This window comes from Dasypus novemcinctus, chromosome 18 (assembly GCF_030445035.2).
Source record: "Dasypus novemcinctus isolate mDasNov1 chromosome 18, mDasNov1.1.hap2, whole genome shotgun sequence".
NCBI lineage: Eukaryota > Metazoa > Chordata > Mammalia > Cingulata > Dasypodidae > Dasypus > Dasypus novemcinctus.
Window position 1 is genome coordinate 15,638,647 of NC_080690.1, and position 27,921 is coordinate 15,666,567.

General features: G+C 40.8%; 1 protein-coding gene across 4 annotated transcripts; it reads left to right on the forward strand.

Moving 5' to 3' along the window:
• LOC101422842 (ATP-dependent RNA helicase DDX19B) lies at nt 1-27,867 on the forward strand. Of its 4 annotated transcripts, none has more exons than XM_058279733.2 (13): nt 7-100; nt 1,120-1,174; nt 13,490-13,538; nt 14,346-14,399; nt 15,073-15,208; nt 15,586-15,678; nt 18,285-18,387; nt 18,961-19,075; nt 20,709-20,886; nt 21,272-21,509; nt 23,592-23,754; nt 24,220-24,411; nt 24,851-27,867. In XM_058279733.2, exons 2-13 carry the CDS (start codon nt 1,172-1,174, stop codon nt 24,910-24,912), a joined length of 1,386 nt encoding a protein of 461 aa, XP_058135716.1. In that variant the 5' UTR covers nt 7-100; nt 1,120-1,171; the 3' UTR covers nt 24,913-27,867. The 4 variants fall into 4 exon arrangements, with proteins under 4 accessions (XP_058135715.1, XP_058135716.1, XP_004474859.2 ...); XM_058279735.2 differs by lacking the exons at nt 7-100; nt 1,120-1,174 and adding exons at nt 2,109-2,326; nt 14,102-14,164; XM_058279732.2 differs by lacking the exon at nt 1,120-1,174 and having other exon boundaries at nt 1-100.
• Nucleotides 27,868-27,921: the final 54 nt, after the last annotated feature.

Sequence of the window (27,921 nt, forward strand, 5' to 3'; positions counted from 1 at the left end):
TGGAGCGTAACCGCCATGCTGAGCAGCGATGGCCGGGGCTGCAGGCCGCATCAGAAGCCGCGCCCTGGGAGGATTTGCACTTGCCCTACCTGTGGGCGACGTGAGTATTCCTGAGGGTAGAAAGCCTCTTTTCACCTTTAGGCATCTTCCTCGTTCCAACCAGTTGGGAAAAAGGGACAGGAATAATAATTGTAGCTAATATTTATTGAGCCTTTGCCATATGCCAGGCACTGGCCCAAGAGCCTTAACTTCCCGATCTCATTGAATCCTCAGACTGTGGAAGTGGGTACTTATTGCGATTTCAGAGAAAACTGAGGCCGTCCAAGGTCACGTGGGAGTAATGCAGGGGGCTGAATTAAAACACAGGTGGTCTTAATTCCCCCAAAACTCCTCACTCCGCAACCCGCTTTGGAAACCGGACTCCTCAGCAGGAATCTCATACTGTCCAGGTACACTCGGGCTAGACGTAAGAGAGTCGAGAATCTTGATGCTTATTTTTATTAGGGTTGTTTGGTTTTTTTTTACTATGGAAAAAACACGTGGTAAAAGTACGTATGGGAAGGATAAGCACCAAATTTAGGGTTGTTGCTGTATACTGGGATGTGTATACAAAGGTCTTCAAATGACTCGTTTTATTTCTTAAATCCTGTGTCGTAGGAACCTATCTATATGTTATAATGTTCCCTTGTTGGTCTCAAATATTCATGGTTTTTAAAAGAAAGCATGCATATGGAAAAAAAATTGAATGTGAAGCGTACACAAGGAGAAGGAAGTCTTTTCCCACCCCAGTCTTCCTCTTCACCAGAGCTGTCACTGTAATCAGTTTTTTGTGTATCTTAGGCATTTTCTATTGCATATGCAAGCATATATGTGAGTTTGTTTCATTTTTTCTGCACAGATGGGGCCTGCTATATACAGTTCCTGTCTTGGATGATGTAATTTTAAACGTCATTAAACTTTAAAAAAAAATCCTTGAACACCTTTAGCCATGTGAAACAATGTAATTTCTCTGGCACAATATTCCCAGGGTTGCTTCTGATTTGTGGTAGGCTGAGATGTAGGTCATAGCTCCCAGGCTGTCTGTCTGCAATTTTTTGGTACATCTTCATCTATCTGCAGGGTCCAAAAAAGTTCCCGAATCACTTCCCTTAAGTATGCAGGAGAAAAAAGTATGGTAAGTAATGTATTCTCTGGAACTGCTTTACCCTTCTCAAAACGTTTTTACTCAAACCTTACAGGTAAAATTCCACTTTAGAGCTCCACTATTAGCTTGAAATTGTCTTATAGTGGAATATTGGCAAAGTGAGAAGAGCTGGGATTTTTCTCATTACAGGAACATGTCCAGGTTCTTTCAAGTGAATAAAATAAAGGGGGGTGGGTGGGGGAGCTTGTTTGATTTCAGTTAGGGGAAAGCAAGTATCACACTTAATTATTTTACCTCTTCTAAAAACGTGAGATAGTTCTTTTTTAAAATTCTCACAGTCACACAGCCCTTAAGTAGGAAAAGTTGGGATTCTAACATAGGCACAGTTCACTCCAAAAGCCAAGCCTTTGCACATTAAGCTGTTTTGCCTGCCTCTGCATCCTTTTCTCTAGGCAATCCCCCTTCTCCCTCCCTTGCCCTCAAACTGTCTGTGCGGTTCCACAAATCCACTGCTTGCTCATGTGTCTTATCTTCTTCCCAGAACACTTTTCCTTGCGCCTTGCTGGAGTAATTTTTTAAGGCTAAATTCCTGTAACTGGGACGAGTATTTACCAAAAGGTATTTGAGAGGTCTGATTCCCAACACTTTTGGATCTTTTAAATTACCAGCTTGAAAAGTGAATACACTATCTACTTGCATTTTGGTAACTATCTGTAATTGTTGTTTTCTCTTTTGCTGCATTCAAACTTGCCTTCTTGTCACTGCACTGGGTGGAAATGTGGTTTTGTCTTTGGATAGAAAACGAGTTGACAGGAGTTTGGGCATTTTAAGATAACTATCTCAGGTCGAGTTCTGGATATTCAATAAGAAAGCCTGAGCTGCGCAGGGCGAGGGGTTGGGGCCTGAAGCGGACGGAAGCGACAGCCCTAAACGGGCAAGAGGCAACCCGGCCGGCGCGGACTCCGACGTCACCGCGGCGCGCCGCTCCCAGTTCCAGCGCCGTAGCGAATGACTTCCCTCGCTACCGGGCTGGAGCCGGGCTTGCCACCATCCCCCGGAGCCCACGATCGCGCCGTGCAGTCCAGCGAGTCCGCCAGCGTGCGGATCCCACCGGCACCTGGGACCATGGCCACCGACTCGTGGGCCCTGGCGGTGGACGAGCAGGAAGCGGCCGCGGAGTCGGTGAGTTGACTTTAGTTGTAAAGGGGTCAGGGGTCTAGTTCGAGACTGGGATTTGATTCCTGGTCAGGGCTGGAGTGGGAGGTAGAGTAGGGATGATCCCGAGTTGGCTTTGTTTACCCACCGGGTGTTATATAAGCGCAGGTGAGTACTTTTGATGAAGAGCCCGGCCTCCTGCCTTTTTTACTGGAATAAGGATTGATCATAGATTGCACTCACTGCCCTGCGTTGTAATCACCTTTGTAGAAGTCGTTCTCCACTTCCAGATTCTGAGTTTCCTAGGGTCGGGAACCATGACTTATTCAAATTTGTGCGTCCCCTCAGCTTGCTCAGTGATGATGCATGATTGACTCAGTAGATTTGACGGTAAATCCTCTCCTGATCCGTTTAGCTTTGTTCTGTTTTCTCGGTCTGACACACAGTGAGCAGGATTGTGTCAGTTATTACTACATAGATTTCATGTCTCCCACCTAAACAACCTAAGTTCTAATAGTGCTTTGGACCTATTTCTCTTAGTACTTATTTCTGTGAATTCCTCCAGAACAAGAACCTTGTCTTATGTTTTATAATTAATTTTTTAAATGCTGTACATGTACAAAGCTTAAAGAGTTAAATAGTTAAATAGTTTTATCAACAGTGGTTCCCATCTCCACATTTTCTCTGAATAACATGCTTGCTTTACTACTTTCTTGAGTTTTCATTTTTAAGTATTTATTGATTGGGGCTTTCTCCCCATCCTTCCTCCCCTACCACATATACACGTCTTCCCTTTCTTCAGCTTTTCATTATATTGTAATATAATTTTAGTTAGATCATTATTCCATGTTTAAATTGTTAGTAACCCATCAATGCTTTTACTTCCTGTAAAACTTATTATTTTCCTTGTAATTTATAATTGGCTTTGTGTTTTTGCTTTGTGTTCTATGGACTCATCACCAATTCAACCCCAAGCCCTTTGGCAGTTGTCTAGGTTTATCTCAGGATATTCAGACACATAGGTGTTCTGTCAAGTCCATTTCTCCCCTCAAGGGTGGGATTTGCTGAGTTATATAGTTAAGTGTATGTCTAACTTTATAAGAAACTGTCACCACTTTTTCAAAGCTTCTGTACCATCTTGCATTCCCTCAAGCAATATGTGAGTTGGTCCGTATCCTTACTAGCACAGTATTGTCAGTTTTTGCTCCATTTTAATAGATGTATAGTGTTATCATTGTGGTTTTAATTTACATTTCCCTAATGGCTAATAATGTTGAGAATATTTTAATGTCCTTCATTGCTGTCCATATAACTTCTTTGAAGTGACTTTCCAGACCTTTTGCCCACTTTTTAAATATAGAGCGCATTGTTTATTCATCCATGCCTTAAGATATTAAATCTCATCAATTTAACATTTTCATAAGAATGATTTCAAAAGCCTATAAGTCAAAGCAATTCTCAATTTCATACAAAAAGTCAACACAGCTTTGCTACCAGAACAATTTGCAAGTTGAGAAAAACTTAAGATTGCCCCACGTTTGTCCATGTTGCCTGATCACTGAGTTGATAGGTCTTCTGATGAAATTACCATCCTCAGAACTAAATTTGGTAGTGTCACTTTAGAGGACACTTTCATATTTCTTCATGGCCCTTTATAACAGCTCCACTATTGAACTTTGCCATTTCTTTTCTTTTTTTTTTTTTTAAGAGATTTTTTTTTTTAAATTTCTCCCCTCCCCTTCCTTGTTTGCATTTGCTATGTCTGTTGTGTGTGGTCTTCTTTGTAGGAGGCACTGGAGCTGAACCCAGTACCTCCTATGGGGAAGGGAGGCATCTAATCGCTTGCGCCACCTCTGCTCCTTGCTTTTCTGTGTCTCTCATTATGTTTTTCTTGGTTCTTTTGTTGCATCAGCTAACCGCACCTGCCCATCCTTTCAGTTCGCTGTCTTGCTTGTCTTCTCTGGTAGGAACTGGGAACCAAACCTGGGGCCTCCCATGTGGTAGGCAGGACTCAATCACTTGAGCCACATCTGCTTCCCTGAACTTTGCCGTTTCTGTGCAGCCAATCCTCCAGGTGCATGAATCGTGTTACCTACACATATGCAACTCCCCTAAGTGGCCTCTCTGTTCATACCACAGATTCTGAATACCAACAGGTTTTTGATCCTTACCTATTCAATCTAAAATCTGCAGCATGGCATTTCTTTACTGCAGTTCTCCAGCTGCTTTTCTCTTAGCAACTTTTGATTTTTCTTTTTAGTGAATATACCACTTTGAACACGTAATAGTTGGAGGGCAGAGGACAAATTTTATAAGTATTTTGTATCCCATAGAGAAAGTCAGGTCTGTGTATATCCCCAAAAGAAGAAAAACAACTGAAGTAAACACCATTGGATAGCATCTTCTCTTGATATTATATATAATTATGATATTCTTTCAATTCCCTTTTCTTAAACTCCCTTCCCTCTTTTACCTCATTCTATTTATCTATAATTTTTCCCTCCCTCCATATTTGACAGCTCTTCTAGGAAGTAGACATATGCAAAACTCTGTCTGGGGCGTGGATGTGGCTCAAGCGATTGAGCACCTACTCCCCATGTGGGAAGTCTTCGGTTCAGTTCCTGGTGGCTCCTAAAAAAATAACAGCAAAACAACCAAACCAACTAGAGGGAACCTATGTGGCTCAGTGGTTGAGCACCAGTTTCCCACATAGGAGGTCCCGGATTCAATCCCCAATCCCCTGGTACGTCAAAAACAAAACAAAACAAAACAAAAAAACTATACCCTTGTTTATAACCTTATCTAAATATGTAAATTTCATATTTATGGACAATATCACAAAATATTTTAATTCTGGATATTTATATCCTAGAAATGTGATGAAGATAAAAAATTATTACATCATCAAATACATAGCTAGCAAGAACAAGTATATAAAGAATTTTTAAAAAGATACTAAAAATGCACCACAGTTTTAATTCTTCCATACATACAAAGTAGAACTAAAGTAAATTGAAGTCAGCAAGGCATACAGATTCCTTATAAACTACTGGTATCAATGTAGGAAAAAGATGCAAGAAGGAAAAAGAACTCATGGGTCATCAAAACCTATAGTCTACCCTAGCATACAGTAGTTTTCACAGCCTGCCGTATAGTGATTCTAAAATTACTAGCAAGAAAGAACAGTACTAGAATAATTTCTATGGCTAAATTGACTCCATGTCGTAATTCTCCATTTTAGCATTCTCAAAAGAATCCCAACTCTAATACAGGCAAAAAGATATAGCCACATCTGAAGGTTTAATTTCTTAGATCCATTCTGAACTCTCATGTTGAACATTTGCTAGCTGTCTTTCAACCAGATAAAGTTGGTTGAGGTAGAGATATTTCAGTTTTACCATCCTCTCAAACATTTCTTTCCACTGAGATAACAATGTCTGCCAAGATAATGTCCATATTCATTCTTCCAATAGGGAAAATTATTTCTGTTTTCCCCTGTAGCAGTTTGATATTATTGATGAATTTCAAAAAGAAATTGGATTATGTTTGTAAACTGGTCTTTTCCTCTGGGCATATGAGATTATATTGGATTCTTGTGTCAGTAGGGTGTTGAGTACTCATCCCTTGGTGGGTGGGGACTCGCAGATGAAAGCATGGCGAAGGACAGAGTTGAGGGTTTTTGCTGTTGGAGTTTGATGCGGAAGCCTTAAGCTGGAGCCTCAAGAGGTAAGCACACAGAGGAAAGAGAAGCATGCCCCAGGATGGGAGGAACCCAGGAAGCCTGAACCCTCACAGATGTCGCAGCCATCTTGCTCTAACACGTGAAAATAGACTTTGGTGAGGGAAATAACTTATGCTTTATGGCCTGGTATCTGTAAGCTCCTACTCCAAATAAATACCCTTTATAAAACCAACCAATTTCTGGTATTTTGCATCAGCACCCCTTTGACTGACTAATACATCCCCCATGACCTTTTCTCTGTCCTACTGTTGAAGTAGATATTCTAGTAGAGAGGAAAGGATTGGGTACCAGGGTTGAGAGTCAAGTTGCTCAGGTTCTTAGGCTAATATGTTTCTGAGGAGAAAGGATAAGAGGTGGTGGAGTCTTTCTGGGAATTTTCTTCAGTAGACATCTGGGAAGACTCCTGGGTCAAGGTTGGGTTAAGCCTCTGTGTTGGGTCCATGGAGGTCTAGTCACAGCTTCTGGGTCTTGGGTCAGACTGGGAAGTTGATACTCAAGACCCTCAGATTGCTACAAGGCAGTCTGGAAAGAAACGAAAGCCCAGAAAGAGTTGGAAAAACCTAAACTCTAACTAGCAGTGGTGAGTGAAATGGCTACCCTTTATATGTTTGGATACAAGTCCCTTATCAGATATGTACTTTGCATATATATTTTCCAGATTGCAACTTGTCTTTTTATTTTCTTAGTACTTTCTGAAGAGCAGTAATTTTCAATTTTTATGAATTCTAATTTATTAATTTTTTTGATTGGTGTTTTTTTGTGTTCTCTCTAGACATTATGGGAGCTGTGGATCAAGAGTCATTTTTTTTCACAAATGGATGTCTATTTTAGTACCACTTACTGAAAAGAATACTTTAATTTTACTTTTTTCTGTTATTTTTAATCTTTGTCTTTTTTCTGTATCTCCTGGTAGATTTTCTCAGCTACCTTCTAACCTACTTAGTTTTTCATTTCTCCTATAGTACTTTTAATTTCAAGAGATAACTTTTCTTGTTTAATATTCCCTTTTTTTTTTTTTTTTTAAGATCCCCCCCCCCCCTTTGTCTGCTCTCTGCGTCCATTTGCTGTGTGTTCTTCTGTGTCTGCTTGATTTTTGTTAGCGGCACTGGGAATCTGTGTCTCTTTTTTGTTGCATCACCTTGCTGCTTCAGCTCTGTGTGTGGCGCCACTCATGGGCAGGCTGCACTTTTGTCATGCAGGGCAGCTCTCCTTGCTGGGACACACTCCTTGCGCGTGGGGCTCCCCTATGCAGGGGTAACCACTGTGCAGCATGGCACTCCTTGTGTGCATCAGCACTGCACATGGGCCAGCCCACCACACCGGCCAGGAGGCACTGGGTTCAAACCCTGGACCTTCCATGTGGTAGGCAGCACTCTTATCAGTTGAGCCAAATCTGTTTCCCTAATATTCCTTTTTTTTTTGCAAATACTGTCTGTTTTAGTTTGCTAAAGGCACCAAGGCAATATACCAGAAATGGGTTGGCTTTTACAGTGGGGGTTTATTAATTTATAAACTTACAGTTCTGAGGCTGAGAAAAATGTCCAAATCAAGACATCATCAGGAGATCCCAAAGCTGCATCTGTGGCTGATCAGGCACATGGCAGGGCACAGTGGCGCTGAATCTGCCAGTCTCTGCCATCTTCAGGCTCTGTTGCTTTCAACTTCTGACTGCGTCTGGCTTTCTCTGCTCCTGTGGCTTTCTCTCTTCCAGGTTCCATTGATTTCAGTTTCTGGCTTCCAGGACTAACCTATTCAGCTTCTAGGAGTTTTTCTCTTCTTGCAGCTTCTTTTTCTATATATTCATGCACTTTATAAAGGACTCCAGTAAGAGAATTAAGACCCACCCTCAGTCATGCCTTACTGAAGTAATCTAATGAAAAGGAGAGTCCCACCTACAATAGGTTTACACCCACAGGAGTGGGTGAGCTTAATAACAATTTTCCGAGTCTGCAAAAGACTGAAACTACCACACTATCCTATGCTTGTTTCATGGCTACAGTATCCTTTCATTATCTTGAGGGTATTAATGATGTTTTCCTTTTCTCTCTACAGTCTTTATTTCCTGAAAGGTGCTTCTGTCTATTTTAGTATCTGACTTTTCATGATGAAGTTTCTCTCATGTCTGGTAATCCTTAATTGTCTACTCATGTTTAAGAGTGGATAACAAAGAATGGGTGGAAGCTTTAAATGCTTGTGTGACTTAATTTTGACCTTAATTTTATTTCTTTAGTTGGAGAACCTGTCATTATCGGTATCTTGAACTAGTCAGATTTTGCACGAGAGATACTCTAATTTCCTGCCTGGAGGGAGGAGGACTGACTATCAATGTTCTGGAAGCTGTGTCCTAGGAGAGAGCGGTGGTGGATAAAACACTGATGTCTCAGCCCTCAGTAGACATACTTCCACTTAATGCTCCCATTTTCACCATGGCATTCTCTCCCTCAACCCTGACCCTTAGCTTATTCATCGTAGCATTTCTCATCCCTAGACTAGCAGGCACTACTAGTTAAATGAGCTGTAGTCTTAATTTTTCCTTTACATGGCCCTGTCAGAAACTTTTTTGAGTATGCACTCTTAATATATATGTATCAGTTTAGAAGTTGCATACTATACTGTAATTTTACTAAATATATTACCTACATTATAAAATGTACACAAAAAAGGCTGAAATATGGAAACGGAGAGGTGACTCAAGTCATTGGGAACCTCCCTACCACATGGGAGGTCCAGGGTTTGGTTGCCCATTCTTCCTAAAAAAGAAGACGAGCACACAACAAATAGATGCAGAGGGCAGACAGCAAGCACAAAATAGTGACGGGGAGGGGAAGGAATAAATAAATAAATCTTTTTTAAAAAGGCTGAAATAAAGAATTCTTAAATGTCTTCCTGTACTTCCTTGTTTTGGCTTTATACTTTCATTAGCTAATGTCTCAAGGCACAATGTACACTGAGAAAAAAGCATATCATTAATCATAGATGTGAATATATATTTCAGATAGTTTTGATAGTTTTTTCTAACTTCTTGTCAGATCAGATTAGATTGTCATTGTTTTAACAATGTTTGAAAGAGTGTGTTAGGAGTAGGTAGCAACTTTCTCATTTTCTTTTTTGTCTGAGTTCACATCATTAAAATTATCTTTAAGATAGGACAACTTAGATTAATGCTCCCTGTGACCATGAAAATTGAGGTATAAGATTAACTCCAGTTGTCCTCAGTAGGCCATACCTTACTGTTTTATTAACCTTACTACAACAAACTCTGCATTTTATGAAATATAATCTTGAGACTATTTTTAGTGCGTTATGGTGGAATTTTACTATATTATCTATGTTACTTCATAACTTTATTGAGCTGGATAAATTATCTATTTAAAATATATAGTTCAGGGGAGCAGCTGTGGCTCAATCAGTTGGGCTCCCGTCTACCATATGGGAGGCCCTGGGTTTGCGTCCTGGGGCCTCCTTGTGAAGGCGGCTCGCCCGCATGCCATGGAGAGCCGCTGGCCCGCAAGCACCGCAGAGAGCCCCCGGCCTGCAAGTACCATGGAGAGCCAACTCAACAAGGTGACGCAACAAAAGGAGACAAGTAAAGACACAGAAGCACACACAGCAAGTGGACACACAGCAAACAAGCAAGCTGCAAGGGGGAGGAGGAATAAATAAAAAACAGAAGAACGCACAGTGAATGGACACAGAGCAGACAGCAAGCAAGCCACGAGGCGGGGGGGGGATAATAAAATATATATATACGTACACACACACACACACACACACACACACATATATTTAGTTCACTGATTTTTTTTTTAGGTACCAGGGCCAGGGATTGAACCTGGGGCCTCTTATGTGGGAAGCCAGGGCTCAACCACTGAGCCACATCAGTTCCCCTGAGTTGGTTATTTGCTTGTTGTTTGCCTTTGTTTTTAGGAGGCACTGGGGATCAAACCCAGGACCTCCATGTGGGAAACAGGCACTCAATTACTCAAGTCACATCCACTCCTGATTTTGGTTTTGATTTTTAAACATACTCAGAGTTGCACAGCCATCACCGCAATCCATTTCAGAACATTTTCATCACCCCCAAAAGGAACTCTGTACCCATCAGCTGTCGTTCCCCATTTCCCTCAAACCTTTCCACTGATCTCCTTTCTTGCTCTGTGGATTTGTCTATTCTGGACATGTCATATAAATGGAATCATATATGTGGTCCTTCGTGACTGACTTTTTTCACTTTGCAGTGTTTTCAAGGTCCATACATATTGTAACGTACTAATATTTTTATTGCCAAATTTAATATTCCCTTATATGGGTACACCCACATTTTATTATCCATTCATCAGCTGGTGGACATTTGGATTGTTTCTGCTTTTTGGCTATTCTGAATAATGCTGCCAGTTTTTGTGTGGACATATATTTTCAATTCTTTTGGAGTTGTTGGATCATATGCTAGCTCTCTTTAACTTTTTGAGGAATTGCCATGCTGTTTTCCAAAGTGTATCAAACATTATACCATCTTAAAGATTACAATTTTCTTTGAGATTAGTATTATCTATGTGTGAGAGGCACTATTATGTAGAGATTAAGAGCTAAAATGTTATAGCCATACTGACGTGAATTTGTATTCTGGCTCCATCATTTACTAGTTATGTGACATTAGGCAAATTGGTTAGGCTTTCTTTGCCTGATCTGTAAAATGGGAATAATTATATAGTACCTACTTCATTGAGTTTTAGGCATACCTGATGTAAGTGTGTATAAGTGATAGCTATTATTATTGTTCTGTTATCTATAGTTTACAGTTTCTTTGCAGGAATCTCTTAAATTGTCCATATTGTGTGGATTAGATTAGTTGAGCCAGATAAGAGTCATAAATCTACTTAACCAAATTATAGTAGGTCACAATAGTCTGAAAATGAACAAGGGAATAAAAACACCTGTTACCCTCTGACCAAGTGGGACTGAGTATGTTTTTAGATTCTTCTGGAACCTTTACAGAATTCAGATACATTGAAATCAAAATAGTATCTGTTGGTTTCATTTATATTGTTACTACTAACCTTCCCACACATTTCATTTTAGTTATTTTGACCATCATGATTTACCCTGTTAACTGCTATTGAATGATGCATCAACAAAAGAATGGTTTGTCCTTTTATCACTGGATCTTAAAATGCTTGACAGTGATGGCTATTTCTAATTCATTTATATCTCATTGACTCATTTATACCTTGGCCCTGACATTTATTTTAGGTAGCAATTACTATAGGACTATTTCTAGCCTTACTTTTGTAAATATTGTCAATAAGGCTGTCAACCAGCTCCCTCTCCCTCCCTCACCCCACCCCCCTCAGTAACCCTGAGTACTACACAGACTTTTAGGTTCATTGGCAGGATGTGAGGGAGTACTATAGAGAAAGGCTAAAATGTGTTGAACACCTGCTGTATATCATGCACTGTGCCAGTTGCTTCCTATTTATTATGTTAATTTTTCTCTATCCTTCAGAATTAATGAAGGAATGTTACTGCTTTATTTTTTTTTTCTTTTTTAAAGATTTATTTATTTTCCCTCCTGCCCTGCTACTTCTGTTGTCTGTGTTGTCTTCTCTTTTTTCTCTCCTCCATGATTCACCAGGATTTAATCCTGGAGACCCCTGATGGGGAGAGAGGTTCCCTGTCAATTGTACCATCTCATTTCCTGGTTTCTGCTGTGCTTCACCTTTGACTCTCCCCTTGTCTCTTTTGATGCATCATCATCATCATCCTGTGTGACTCACTCGCATGGGGCACTGGCTCACCACACGGGCACTGAGTGCTTGCCGCACAGGCACTCTTTCTCTTCTTTTTCACTAGGACGTCCCAGGGATCGAACCCAGTCCTCCCATATGGTAGGCAGAAGCTTTATCAATTGAGCCACATCCCCTTCCCTTGTTCCCACTTTGATCCACCCACCCACCCAACACCAAAGAAGACAGAGGCATGAGAAACTCCCTTCTCATTTCCCATCGGTAGAAGTAAAGCTCCCATTTCTAACTACCTACCTTTTGAAACAGTTTTTTTTTTTTTCATTCCTCCCTGACCACCCTTCTTCCCCCTTCTTGGACTCAGAGGGAAAATAGAAATGATCTCATATAGAACCTCAGTCCGCGTGGGTGGTGCTTTAAGAAATAACCGTTTGGGAAGCAAATTTGGCCCAATGGATAGGGCGTCCGCCTACCACATGGGAGGTCCAAGGTTCAAACCCAAGGCCTCCTGACCTGTGTGATGAGCTGGCCCACACACAGTGCTGATGCACACAAGGAGTGCCATGCTACGCAGGGGTGTACCCCATGTAGGGGAGCCCCACATGCAAGGAGTGCATCTCATAAGGAGAGCCGTCCAGTGCAAAAAAATGTGCAGCCTGCCCAGGAATAGCACCGCACACACGGAGAGCTGACACAGCAAGATGACGCAACAAAAAGAGACCCAGATTCCCAGTGCCACTGACAAGAATCTAAGCAGACACAGAACACACAGCAAAGGGACACAGAGAACAGACAACTGGGGTGTGGGGAAGGGGAGAGAAATAAATAAATCTTAAAAAAAAAAAAACCATTTGATTGTAGTAATTAAATTCTTCTCTCCTGTGCTGGATGGCATCTTAAGCCCTACTTAATATAAAGGTTTTGATGATTAGAATACCTGCTTTATGCTAGACACAAAGATTAATTCAAAATAAAAATATCCCATCTTTAAAATATTTGCATTCTAATAGGTGAGATAAATGATCTGGGTTATCCTTAATTTACAGTGTTTGATCAAAATCCTAAGTAATTCTTTCTTTGAAATGTTTCTTTGATTGTCTCTTCCTTTCTATTCCCACTTCAGCCTGATGGATATTTTGATGACACAATGTGCCATGATGCTCCAGGCTGTTCCCCATTTAAAGTAACTGATCCATCACAAGGTGACTTGAATGTGAGGCTGCATATAGGCATGCTGACATCCTGTGGCTCAAGCATACTTTGTTGCATAACAGATACCTCCCCACGGATGCTTTTCATTGCAGTCCTCCCAGCTTGGCATTCTGTCTGAAGTATGATTACGTTTTCCAATATCTTTTTAAATTCCCTCTTGTTTGGAATATGAGAGAATGACAACTCTAATGATATTCCACTGAAAGGGTCTTTGTAATCAGGGCCTTAAGCAAATGCACAATTTTTAACTCTCTCTAGAGATTGTAATTAGGAAATGTGGATTTTGAGCCATGCTATAATTTTTTTTCTACTGCTAAATTTATGACCAATTTTGTTTATTTTCGCTGAAACATTTAGCAAACAAAAGGAGCCCAGCAGAACAACCTAACTGTGAATAGATCTTGGTTGTTTCTCCCCACCTTCATTGGGGAAGCTCTATTGATTCAAAATCTTTTAAGTAATTTGTCTGACACTTTTCCCTCTTGTCTCCATTAGTTGAGCAATTTGCATCTTAAGGAAGAGAAAATCAAGCCAGATGCCAATGGTGAGTAATAGAAAGCTAGTTTTAAAACAAATATGATTTCCTTTAGTATTTCTGTTAATGGTGTGTACCAGAGGGGGCTGGCATATACTGGTTTTCATTTGGTCTGGGAATCAACAAACTGAATTATGACCAAAATTTGCTTATAAGTAGGAGGAGGCCTAATTTACTTATAAATTATTAAATTTATTACTAACCATGGGAAAATCTTCCAAAGATTACATTGTTTTTATAAATATTCCTTTTTTGGGGATGAGAGAGACAAAATATGAGTAACCTGAGAGTTTACCTATTCTAATTATTCTAAAATTAGAGCATTAAATTTTGTTGGTGTGCTTAATCTGAATTCACTCACAATCTTTTTCTTTATATTTTGACTATATAACTATGTATTCAGAGTTATATTTTTCAGAAAACATTGTTTGAATATACATTTCAAATAGTCTATAAACGTAATTTTCTGTTCATATATTGGTGAAATATGATTTGCATAGATCCTCCTCTGTTGAGCATTGAGATGGTTTCTCATCAATGACTGCTGTTATCATCTTTCTGTAACATTTCAGAAATATTGATGCTATGAGGGAAATCAACATTAGTTTGAGTTTGGAGTATGAAGAAATTGAAGTGTAAGCAACAGTGTTTCATACTTTTATTTAGAAGTAATGTTTTTATTAATGGCTTGGTTTCCTCATTTATTTTTTTGCTCCCCAGGCCTTTACATTTCTAGTGTCTCATAGAATTTGAGTTGTCTCAGCTGTTGGGTATGGGATGTGATTGTGAATGACGGCCACTTTGTGTCTGATAAAGGTGCTGTTGTCAAGACCAATGCTAATACAGAGAAGACAGATGAAGAAGAGAAAGGTAACACTGCCTTAAAGCTATAGAAATGAGGTTCTCCGTTTTCAGAGACTGGATTGTTATGAGCATTCATTTCTATACCCAACTGGCTTGACTTTAATGGGAGTATAAAAGTTGAACATATAATAGTTAAAAGGAGAAGAAATTCTAATGACTTACATTTTAGAGAAATTTTACTTCGAATAATTGATGAACTTCAGCAGGAGCAGGAAATATTCCCTGAATGATTATCTTGTACAGGGCATTATAAAAAAAAATTAAGGTGCATCCCCATAGTCTAATAAAATTAAACTTGATGCTTGTACATATTTAGCTTGGATGACAAGCGAAGAGCTTATATCAAGATACAGGCTTTGTTAATTCCTTTTTTCTCATTGTGTGATGTGTTTATTGAGTGAATATTTTAAGTACAAATTAGGAGTAAATATTTGGGTCTAGATAGAATAGATAGATTCAGGAAAGGAGGGCTGTTAGAATTGCATTCTGGAGAAGATGATAAAGGTGTCATAACCTTTCCCTTTCATAACTTTTAATTATAAATCAAAACTCTGATGTACCTTGAATTAGAAGGCTTATTGTAAATGCATATCATTTGAAATACCAATGCCAATTGAATTCATATGAGCTTATTGTGGCTCTTGTGGACTTAAAACCATTACCTTCTTTTTCTTGACAGAGGACAGAGCTGCCCAGTCCTTACTCAACAAACTCATCAGAAGCAACCTTGTGGATAATACAAACCAAGTGGAAGTCCTGCAGCGGGATCCAAATTCTCCCCTCTATTCTGTGAAGTCTTTTGAAGAGCTTCGTTTGTGAGTATTTGTTTATTTTCTGACTCTCACCTTGGTATTCAGAGATCGAGGACTGTTTTTTTTTTCATCCCAGTAGAACATTTTTAACTAATACAAGATAATAAAAGAATTTAGCTACGTATTCTCTGTAACATTTATGTAATCAGACTATATTTTTAAAAATGTAAAAGTAGGGGGAAAAAGGATTTAGCTACTTTGTGCTAAGTAAAATTTCTTGGCAATCTAAAAAATTTAGCTGAAGTCACAAATTTTGCTCACTTAGCATGTACTTGACTCATAGTTATAAAAATAACACGTTAAAAAAAAAAATCTCCCAGATTTTTGCTTCTTTCTTCAACCACAAACCACAAAGACTTTCATCTTTTAACTTTTTCTAGGAAACCACAGCTTCTCCAGGGAGTCTATGCCATGGGCTTCAACCGTCCATCTAAGATACAAGAGAATGCATTGCCTTTGATGCTTGCTGAACCGTATGTACCCCTATACAACATGGCCATTTTAATATTTAATTTTTTAAAACTTGGATTGTTTTTTAAAATTATACTTAGTAATACATGCACATTGTAAAAAAAAAAAAAAAGTTGGAAAGCAGTGAGAAATAAAAAAATCTGTAATCTCCCTCCTCCAAAGCTATTAATAATTTGGTGTAGAGACATCTAGACTTTTTTCTGTGTAAACATATATGTGTAATTTTTTTTCCTTCCCTTTCCACCTTCCCCACCCTGCTGGTTTTTTTTCTGTGTCCATTTGCTGTGTGATCTTCTGTATCTTTTTCTCTTTTTGTCTTCTCGTCTTTCTCCTCTTGGATTCATCAGGATTTAATCCTGGGGACCTCTGATGTGGAGAGAGGTTCCCTATCAATTGCACCACATCAGTTCCTCGACTCTGCTGTGCTTCACCTTGATTCTCCCCTTCGTCTCTCTTTTGTTGCATCATCATCTTAATGCGTGACTCACTTGTGCCGGCACTGGCTCACCATGTGGGCACTCAGCTCACCACACAGGCACTGGCTCACTGTGCGGGCACTCACGTAGGCACTCGGCTTGCCACACGGGCACTTGCGTGGGCACTTGTCTCACTGCATGGGCAGTGGCTCACCACATGGGCACTTAGCTCACTGCGGACACTTGGCTCGCCACGCAGGCATTTGACTCACCACATGGGCACTGGCTCCCCACGCAGGCATGCTTTCTCTTCTTTTTCACCAGGAGGCCCCAGGGATCGAACCTGGGTTCTCCCATATGGTAGGCAGAGTCCTTATCACTTGAGCCACATCAACTTCCCTATATGTGTAATTTTAATTAAGAATGGAACTACATATGTGGCTATATATGCTGTTTTTATTTATTTTTAGTTGTATGATCTTTCTATATCAGTAAATTTACATTTGTATCATTCACATACATTTAATGACCACCATGATTGCCATTATTTGGGTATATAAAATTTGTTAGGTCAGACATTGTAGGCAAAAAAGTAGATTCTTGGAGACCTGAAGAGTACAATTACTAAGGTTGCTTTCTGGGAGAGCCACTTCTCAAACGTTAATGGGTGTGTGATTCTCGTAGGAATTTATTAAAATGCAGATTCTGATTCATTAGGTCTGAGGTTCTACATTTCTCATAAATAGCTGATGCTACTGGTTTGAGGTCACAGTTTGAGTAACAAGGATATAGAGCATGAGGAACTTTTCTAAAAATTGGTATCTAAATTACGTATTATTATGTAAAAGTAAAATTTTACTGCATGTAATCCTAAACCCTGAAATTCCTTTTTCTGGTTGTCTAAAAATAGTTAAGTTAGGTCTATATATTTTCTCAAAGATTTCTTTGTTGTATGTTAAAACAGTGATACTTTCCAGGTGGTTGTAATGTCTTTTTTTAACTTGGAATTTTGAGCATACATAAAGGTGAATAAATGGAATATTTACTAGATTGTTTCTCATTCATCTTTTTATTTCTGGATCATTTATAGAAGCTTGTTTTTATAAAAGAAACCTAAGAGAATTATGTAGTACCTTTCTTCATTAGCAAATATTTGTTATGTAACTGATGTGCCAGGTACTGTTCTAGTCTAGGCACTTGGATACATTAGTAAACAAAGCAGACCAAATTCCTGCTATAAGGAGCTTACATTCTAGTTTGGGGTATAGGTCATCTACTCTTATTCAGAACAAATAAAAGATTATGTTAAAATGTGCTAAGTGCTAAGGGTAAAATAAAAAGTGTGATAGGGGAGATTGGGAGTACCAATACATTTTGGTTTGTGTGTTGTTTTTCGTTTGTTTGTTTGTTGAGGTATCAGGGGCCAGGGATTGAACCTGGGACCTCCTGTGTGTGAAGCTGGCGCTCAACCACTGAGCCACATTGGCTCCTCTGAATTGTTTTTTTCGTTAGTTTAGCTTGTTTTTGTTTGTTTGCTTGTTTTCTTTTAGGAAGCATCAGAACTGAACCCAGGACTTCCCATGTGGGAAGCAGGCACTTAGCCACTTGAGCCACATCTACTCCCCATTTTGTTTTTTAATGCATTTCAAAGTAGGTTGCAGACAGCCAGTTGCAGTTTTAAATGAAGTGGTTGAGGGAGAGCTTCTCCAGTAGGTAATGTCTGAGCAAGACTTGAAGCAGAGGAAGGGAGTTAGCCATGTAGGAACAGTTGTCCCAGGCAGAAGATTGAACCAGTCCAGAAGCCCTAATATGGGAATAGGCCTGGCGTGTTTTCAGAGGACCATTGGGGACATTTTGGTGGAATGGAGTTAGTAAGGGACAAGGCAGTAGAAGATGAAAGCAGAGAAGGGAGCCAGATCAGGTAGGACCATATATACCATTATTAGGATTTTAACTTTTACTCTGAGTGAAATGGACAATGATTGAAAGGTGATTGAGCAGTGGAGTGACATTAGCTGACTACCATTTTTTAAATTTCTGTAGTGCTCTGGACTTGTAAAGCTAGAATATATAATTGCTACAGAATCCAAGGTTTCCTTCTATAAAATAATTTTAATGTTCATTCTTTCATTTTTATTAACCAAAAGGATATTTGAGATTTAAGCTTCTATGTGATTTGTTTTATTGTCTAGTCCACAGAACCTGATTGCCCAGTCTCAGTCTGGTACTGGTAAAACAGCTGCCTTTGTGTTGGCCATGCTTAGTCAAGTGGAACCTGCAAATAGATACCCCCAGGTAAGGACTTAGTGAATTCTGGTTTTCTGTTAACCCAAACCTTGAAGGAAATTCCATTTACTGGATTAAAAATTAAGCTCTACAGATTACTCCTTACATAAACTAGAATGCGCCTCAAGTTGAACTCTTCCAGTAACAACAAAAGTCCTATTCCTCTTTCTATGGTTTGTCAGTTTGGGGATACTGCTGAGAAGCTTGGCTGCTTTATTTCAAGAAAACCTCCTTATAACTGTGATCCATTAGATAGTTCTGAGAACTTTCTGATTAATAAAAAGGAAGCTAAACTCCAATTGGAATTCCAAATCCTAGCTCATGTTCCATTTTTGGTAATCCGGCAGCCAACAGCTGTTTTCAAGTATTTTTACCAAGCCAGAGTTCTGAACCCTAAGAGCCACAACCCTAAGAATTCCAGCTTTGACTCTGCAGCTTAAAAAATCAAGTGGCGTGCAATTTAATTTGCTTATCCTTTCCTTCAGCCTCAGCTGGAGAAATTACTAAATCCTAATAATGATATTTCCCCTTTGCAAAAGAACTAGTGTCTTGAATTCTCATTCTGCCCTCTTTCCCTGCCAGTGTTTGTGCCTCTCCCCAACCTATGAACTCGCCCTTCAAACAGGAAAAGTGATAGAACAAATGGGCAAATTTTATCCTGAACTCAAGCTAGCTTATGCTGTTCGAGGCAATAAATGTGAGTATCAGTATGTATTCCTAATCATTAAGCTAATTACTTTTAATTTTGAAAAATTACAAACATATACAATAGTTGAAATAATCTAGGTAGGTCCCCTCCACCTAGATTCAGAAACTTAACAGTTTGCATGTTTACCTTATCTCTATAAGTGGTATATTTTTGTGGAATCATTTGAAAGTAAATTGTAGACATTTTGAGACTTTGTCCTTAAATAAATCTCATAATAAGGACATTCATCAGCATATCCACAGTTCTGATATCAAAACCAAGAAAATAAACAGATTCCCTAATATCAAATATCTAGTTCATTTTTATTTTTCTGCATTAAAAAAAAAATGTTTGTATTAATACCAGGATCTAATTACTGTTTGTGCATTGCATTTGATTGTTGTATATCTTTATAAATTTCTTTTAATTTGGAATAGTTCTCCCCCTACCCCCACCCTCATGGAATTTGAATATTCCACACTCTGACTTCTTTAGTTTCATTTTTTAAAATGTCATCAGAAGCACAAAAACCTAGAATGTCATGGTTGTTAACTCTGGGGATTTAATTTTTTTTTTCTTTTTTAATCTTTTACAACAAACAATATGTAAATAATTGAAAAAGAAGTGCTGTTGGACATTTCATTGAGGCTTATGTATCTTTAAAACAAATATGAATTTATGATTACTCTGTGTACAAATTCCTAATGCAAACTCCAAGTCAGTTTTGAAAAGAAAGAAAGATAAAACTTTTTAGAAGATAATCATAAAATATTTAATATTTTCCAATGTGAATTTGAATAAGAAGGGCAGAGAGTACTAAAGAATTTCCTTTGGGAAATGGACAAGTTATTTGTTTATCTGAGGTCAGAGGCAGCATCCTCATTAACTTTGAATTTGCATAACTTTTACATTTGGGTAAAATTTTTGGCTGAGACTAGAGGGAACATGTGTGTCTAATCAAGCTTATAAATCTTAAAGAATGTAAAAGGAATCAGTAAATATCATGTAATTTAAAATAATGAGCCAAATGATGATCTGTTCATTGTTACTCAAATTCTTCTCAGTTTGGATTTCACAGAGCCAAGAATGTGCTATAGTCTGCCTGGCCTACTCTGGGGAAGTGCATTTTCTAAGAGAGGCAGCTTGAGTTTCCTTCAGCATATAAAGCCTTCAAATAAGTCCCTTTTATTGATTTTGGGCAGTGGGGGGAGGGGACTTAAAAGTAACTCACTTGTTTGACTAGATGCCAGGATAGGTTGAGGGGACAGAGTTCATGGGTGAGATAAGGACTTTGAAAAGCCTACTTAGGAGGAAATGCAAGCATGGTCTAGAAGGAGCAGTGTTGACAATGAAGAAATAAAAATGTCAGATACTTGAAAGAGAATTGTATGGTTATGGAGAATGAAGAAGAATGCCACTGAAGATTTTCATCTTTTTGTTTTTATATCTTTACCGTATATTTTCAACATCTCTTTCTGTTTTAGTGTCCATTAAATACTGTAGTGATATCATAACCAATCCTAAAAATTTTATACAAGCATGAAAACAGATATATTAAAATAACACTTTAGCTTTAGAATTTCTCAAAGAGAAGAGCTGGCTTTGCCATGGAAACACCACAGAAAACATCTTGTCCCCACAGTGGAAAGAGGTCAGAAGATCACTGAGCAGATTGTCATAGGCACCCCCGGGACTGTCCTGGACTGGTGTGCCAAGCTCAAGTTCATCGACCCCAAGAAGATCAAGGTGTTTGTTCTGGATGAGGCTGACGTGATGATAGCTACCCAGGGCCACCAAGATCAGAGCATCCGCATCCAGAGGTAGGAACTGCTTGAGCAGGGAGGAAGTGCTCGGCCTCCTGGTGTGCAAGGCCCAGTCTTCTTGTTGTGTGTGCCTTCTCTTTTGTCCAGTCCCTCCTCTCTCTCCCGCTGGGTCTTTTGCTTCAGAACCTTCAGAAGCATTTGTTTGATGGGCCATTGCCATGTCAGTGTTGACCATACCCCAAGCCTGGGTTTGGAAAGGAGACGTAGGGAGGCTACCACCCCCTGTCCTGACCCCGCATCTGCCCCCGCTTCCTGCTTGTGATGCTCCTCCCCCAACACCCTTCCTGGGGACTAAGACCATCCAAGCGAGAGGAGGCTGACCTTCTGCTCCTTGCAGCACAGGACCTTGGGTCACACAAAATACCTGGGCCTTGCCTTGCAGGATGCTGCCCAGGAACTGCCAGATGCTGCTTTTCTCTGCCACCTTCGAAGACTCCGTGTGGAAGTTTGCCCAGAAAGTGGTCCCAGACCCAAACATTATCAAACTGAAGCGTGAGGAGGAGACATTGGACACCATCAAGCAGTATTATGTCCTGTGCAGTAACCGAGATGAGAAGTTCCAGGCCTTGTGTAACCTCTACGGGGCCATCACCATTGCTCAAGCCATGATCTTCTGCCACGTGAGTAGTGGCAGCAGCAGGGCCTGCTGGGAGGACATGGCTTGGAGCGTGTGGCCCTGCCCCCTCCCTCTCAGCCAGCTGCACCTTAGCGCCGAGAAGGCCCAGAGTCCCAGTGTGTGACAAGAAGGGACAAGATTTGTGAAGATTTAGGGGGCAGTTTCTTCTTTTGTTGTTGAAAAAGTAATACCCTAAGAGAGATGCAGCCTGCATGTAGAGTCCCTTAAAGTTTAATCGATTTTATTTGTAGGTGATATGTTATGGGAAAACCCAAGGGAATCAACTGATATTTCTAGAAAAAATAGGAATTAAGTAAAATAGTTGGTTACAAGATTAAAATGAGTTCTCCAATCCACAAAGAGCAAATACTAAGAAAATGGAAGGAAAAGTCCTATTTGCCATGGCAATAAGAAACTTAGGAGTAAATATTTCAGGTCTCTGAAGAAAACGTCAAAATTATATGAGAGGAAAAAGTTCTATGAGAGGATATAAGATTAAGAATTGAATAAATGACAAGTTATATTCTATTTTTGGAAGGCATGATACTGTCACTTTAAAAGTTTGTTTGGTTTTTGACAAGGGCACACAATGGCCACAACTTCAGAATGAACATTTCAGACCTACAAAAAAGTGAAAAAGTAATGATGAACATTCTTAACCCCTTCACCTACTGTCAATATTTAGTTCCATGTGTATCTGCGTGTGTATGGCCCTATGGCTATACTTTTTCTTTTTGCTGAACCATTTCCAAGTTAGTGTTGCAGACACCATGACAGTTTGCTCCTATATACTTCTAAGAATGTGACATTCTCCTATATAACCACAATATCCTTATCATATGTATTAGTCAGCCAAAGGAGTGCTGATGCAAAATACCAGAAATCTGTTGACTTTTATAAAGGGTATTTATGTGGGGTAGAAGTTTATAGTTACCATGCCATAAAGCATAAGATACTTCCCTCGAAGTCTGTTGCTATGTGTTGGAGCACGATGGCTGCCGATGTTCATCCTTCCTCTTCCTTTTACAGCTCCATGGTCCCAGCTTCTCCCAGTATCAGCTGTAGACTGGGATAAGTCTTAATCTGTCTCTGGGGCTCAGCTCCTCTGCTCTCCTGTGTGCTTACTTCCCAGGCTCTAGCTTAAAATTCCAACTTCCCTTCTCTGCAGGCAGGGCTCGTGGCCCAGTCAAAGCATTAATTATTATTTAATCAAGTAAAAGTGAAACCTCTGAACCCAGTACAATCTAATATGTCCAGAGGACCAAACCAGTTTACAAACATAGTCCAATATCTATTTTTGGAATTCATAAACAATATCAAACTGCCACATCATATCTTTAACAAGGCACAGTAACACTATCTCAAAAATAGTTTTTATTCTACTTTTCCCACATATATGCCAATAGCTAAGGTATACATGTGTTCCAAAATTGAAAAGGATATTTATGTGTGTATGTTTTTAATAGCTTTTTTTCTCTACATTGCTGTTGCTGTTTTTCCCATTATATTTCAGAGCCCATCAAGGATTGCTTGTTGCATTTTGTTGTCTTGTCTCTTGAGACTCCTTGAAGAGTCTGGACGGGTAGTCTTTCAGAATTTCTCTGATTGTTTTTTTCCCTCATGATGTCAGATTTAAGTCGGATAGGTTAGGGTTCATTGCTACTTTCCATTGGACCACATTGGGTTTTCTCACTATTGCTACTAAGTATGATCCCTTGGCTAATTTGGTTTCTGCCAGATCTTCCCATTGTAAAAGTACCATTTTTGAATTAACAAAAATCTGTAGGGTTATAAAATTGTTTTAAAATATTAATCAATTTTATGAAAAAGTATATCTGTATTTGCATATTCATATATATCTTACATTGCAACCCTGAGTGACTTTTGAAATATGTTTAAAAGAACTGAATAATTTTAGGTAATTTCATCCTTGTTCCTAAATTTTGTGTAGAATCTGCCAGATCAAAAATTTCTGTCCACGCAGAGCAGTGTAGCTCAGTGGTTGAGCACCTGCTTGACATGGATGAGATCCTGGGTTCAGTCCCTCTTCAAGTTCCTTGATTTTTCAAATGTTTTCTTTCTTCAGACACGCAAAACAGCCAATTGGCTGGCAGCAGAACTCTCCAAAGAAGGTCACCAGGTGGCTCTGCTGAGTGGAGAAATGATGGTAGAGCAGAGAGCGGCAGTGATTGAGCGCTTCCGAGAGGGCAAAGAGAAGGTTCTGGTGACCACCAACGTGTGTGCCCGTGGTGAGCAGAGTATGCCCTGATCTGCCCAGCTCGGGGTCTCAGGTCCCGTTAGAAGAGAAATCCTTGACTGTGGGAAACACAGATGGTTTGGAGATCAGCTGAGGGTGGTGGTGACTTTCTTTCCTTGGAGAGACTGGATTTCCTTCAGTAGCTAAGAACTTCCACAGAAGCCAGGCATTGCAGCGTGGTGGGAGGAAACTTAGAGGCATCCGACTGGTTCCGAGCGGAGCCTGCCCTTCTCTGGGCACCCAGTGAGTGTTTAGCTGCATCTCCAAGTACTTGTATCAGCCAAGGCTTCTTTACCGAAGCCATAATTTTGTCAGCACCTGCCAAAGTTCTCCTTTTTTCCTCTATTTCTGCCACGGGTCCCTGAATCCAGAGCCAGCCTGTCCCAAGCTCTGACTGACAGGGGGCGACAGTGATTTTTGTCTCCCATCCCGACTCTTCTCTGTCTCTTTGGTGCAGGTATCGACGTGGAACAGGTGTCTGTCGTCATCAACTTTGATCTTCCCGTGGACAAGGATGGGAACCCGGACAACGAGACCTACCTGCACCGCATCGGGCGCACCGGCCGCTTTGGCAAGAGGGGCCTGGCCGTGAACATGGTGGACAGCAAGCACAGCATGAACATCCTGAACAGAATCCAGGAGCACTTTAGTGAGTGGCTGGGACTGGCCTCTGCCGGGTGCCCTTTCCTGACATGGGGAAGGCAGAGAAGGGTGGGGAAAAGGGCAGGTTTTCCTGTGGCCCCGAGAGAGGCCTTTGACCCTGTCCGTGTTTCTCTCCCAGACCATCCCTGGAGAGGTGCAGCCTCCGGGACTTGAATGGCAGTCGCCCCTTGGCCGGGCTGGACGGGGTCTGGGGCTCTGACTGTGGCTGTAGCAGTGACAGGGCCCTCCCTCTGACCCCTGCTCAGGCACTGGCAGCCTTTGGGGTTAAATCAAGGTCCTCTCTGGCCAGAGGATGGAATATTCCCCAGACAGGCAGAGACCTATGTAGTTGCTGTCTCTCTGCGGTGCCATCCCTTCCCCAGCTAACTTCATTGTGTCCCCCCAGTAAGCCCTGCTTGGTTTCTCTTTGAATCTTTTCCCCTCAGATAAGAAGATAGAAAGATTAGATACGGATGATTTGGATGAGATCGAGAAAATCGCCAACTGAGGAGCTCCACCAGGGACTGGTGCCCACCCTTGGTGCTCTCCCTGCAGAGAGACAAGTGCTTTCCCAGCACAGGCCTCAGCAGTCACCCACCATCAAGACGAAGGCACAAGCAGAGAGAAACTACCTACCTCATTTTAAATTACGTTTGGACTTGATAAAAATTTCTGCAAATGATGGGGAAAGGTAGAAAAAAATGTTTACACAACTTTTGAAGATTAGGCGTGAATACACAGAAATTTACCTTTTGGAAATTCGGTCTTTTTTTTCCCTCTCTTTTGGCCAGAGTGCCCCATTGTTACACTTATCTAGTTGCTATGGCTAATCACTGGCGCCAGGATCTCTGTGGCAGTCCCTGCCTCTTCTCTGGCTCGGAATGTGTGACCAGCCTCCAGTCCTGTGGAAGTCACAGAGTAGAAGAGAAATGGGAACACAGAGAGAGGCCCCGCATGGGATAAGTATGTAAGCCCTGAAGTTTGGGGTGAGGCAGCAAGGGGCCTTTGAGCTGCTGCTGTGGACTTGGTGTGGGACAATTCATCAGAAGTATTGCCAGCACCCTCTCCTGCTGTTCACAGCAGGGAGGGTTTTGCTAAGCATGGGCTGAAGTGCCCACCTAATACCTTTGTTGTTTGCAGGTTTGTGTCACAGGACCATGACCTACTCTTTCTTAGCAGGTGTGATATATGTGTAGTGCGCATCTGATTATGGGTGGGTTCCTTGCTTGCGCTTGAGCAAGTCCTGTGGAGATACTGTCATGGAGCCTTAGTGGTGGCCCTAGCTTGCTACAAAACCTGGTCTTTTCAGCACTTACAGCATCTTTTATACATCCCTAACATTGCCTTGACCCCTTAGTAGCCCCAGACAAATAAAAAGTGATCTGAGGTTTGGGTCCTCAGTGAAAATTGTAGTCTCAAGTCTTTAATGGCTTGCCTCACGTCAGCTCGTGGCATGGTCAGCAGTAGTCAAATCCTTGTCTGGTCTCCAGATCCCAAAGGCAGGTTCTCACAGAACAGGGGAATGATTTCAGATTTGTGACATCCTAATTGTGAAGGGATTTTAAATGCCTTGTGTTTACAGTCCTTGGAATACAAATAGGTATGATGAGGGACTAGCTGTACTAGAGCCATTTGTCTGTTCAAGGGAAGAGTAATCACCAAGACCTTTGTTCCATCTTCACTTGGCATCTTTGTGCAGAATAGTCTGAGCAAATAATAGGACTGGACATTTCCTCATACCTGGCCAAGGCTGTTGGTACCCACAGAGTGACAGAGCAAAGGTGATATAAAACTTTGTTGTAAGAGCAATGTGAAATCCCAGCCAAAAGAAGCCCTCTTCAGGGAAGCGGACATGGCTCAAGTGATAAGACCTCCGCCTACCATATGGGAGGACCCGGGTTCAATCCCTGGGGCCTCCTGGTAAAAAAAAAAAAAGAGAGAAAGCATACCTGCACAGTGATCCAGTGCCCGTGCAGTGAGCTGAGTGTCCAGCAAGCCGAGTGCCCATGTGGGTGCCCGTGCAGCAAACCAGGTACCCATACAAGTGCCTGCATGGTGAGCTAGGTGCCCAAGTGGTGAGCTGAGTGCCCACACAGCAAGCCAAGTGCACATTCAGTGAGCCAGTGCCCACACAAATGAGTCACACAGCGGGATGATAATGCAACAAGAGAGACAAGGGGAGAGTCAAGGTGAAGTGCAGCAGAGACCAGGACCTGAGGTGGCACTTGACAGGGAACCTCTCTCCACATCAGAGTTCCCCAGGATCGAATCCCAGTGAATCCTAGAGGAGAAAGATGAGAAGACAAAAAGAAGTGAGTACAGAAGATCACACAATGAATGGACACAGCAAAAACGCAGAGTGGGGTAGGGGGAGGGGGGGCGGGGAAGCCCTCTTCAGCTCTAACCCTCATACAGAATGGCCACTCACCTAGGACCAGACCTGGAAGAGCAATTTTATGTGCTGAGTCCTATTCCAATTCCAGACCTTCACTATAGGTGTTTATGTGTTTTATGGCCATATCTCTTCCCCAGTTAACCAGAGAAGAGGCCAGTGCCAGCCTCCAGGTGGTTTCCTTAATCTGATATTACAAAAACTACAGACAGACCCACAAATTGCCAATTTGGCCACATTCCCCCAATGAGTATTTGACTTTGTAGGGTATTCTCTATGTTTCTGGCCACCTTTGACCCATCTTGAGAGTCTTGGAAGAAAAAAAATTTTATGCCTCTCCCTCCACCCCTGAAGACCTATGGACCAACCTGAAATTTCAAATCCTGAAATTAATGAAAACAAGGGTACAATTCAAGGAGTACAGAGTCCTCACTATGCTGCAGGTGATTACATCTCCCACCTCCCTAGCATACATATAACCTATCTTCAGTTGTAGCCCTAAATCAGAAGACAAAATGGGAAAGGATGTGTTTCAGGTATCTGGTAGAAAAGAGATTTAACAGTTCTTAATCTGGGGTCTATGGCCCCCTAAGAATTGATGGGTTTCATGGAGTCTGAAATGTATGCAGAATTTGAGTTTAAATGTGTTTGCCTGGGAGAGACTCCCAAAGGAGTTTGTATCTTTTAAAAAGATCAGACCTTCACTTGAGGACGGTACTGGAATGTTGCCCTAGTGTCACTGCAGTCCATATCCCTTCACCTGGTTCTCAGGGCTCTACAGACCACAGGCTGCTGCCTCAATGCCCTTGTGTAGCCTAGAGATGTCAGGTATGAATGTATTGAGCCCTTCGTGAGCTTAGGCCCCCAGAGAATTGTTCTTTTACTGAGTTTAGTAAGTTCCTATTATGGAATGATAACCTGTGCTCTAGGATAGAGAAACTGACTTGGGAAAAGAAAATTCTAGTCAAATGGGAAATTCTGGATATGTTCATTATCCATAAACTGTAGATTTTATTGTTTCTTTGAGTGTTATTGATTGGCTGTGTACATAAAAACTAATCAGTTCATGTATTCCTGACTGATGTTAATGGAACTTAATTATGAAATGTTCGTGTCACTGAGATA

Coding starts and splice junctions, on each gene's coding strand:
- LOC101422842 (XM_004474802.5), top strand. CDS start 2,153: ATGACTTCCCTCGCTACCGGGCTGGAGCCGGGCTTGCCACCATCCCCC. Junction 2,327..13,489: donor AGGAAGCGGCCGCGGAGTCG/GTGAGTTGACTT, acceptor TGTCTCCATTAG/TTGAGCAATTTGCATCTTAA. Junction 14,400..15,072: donor GACAGATGAAGAAGAGAAAG/GTAACACTGCCT, acceptor TTTTCTTGACAG/AGGACAGAGCTGCCCAGTCC.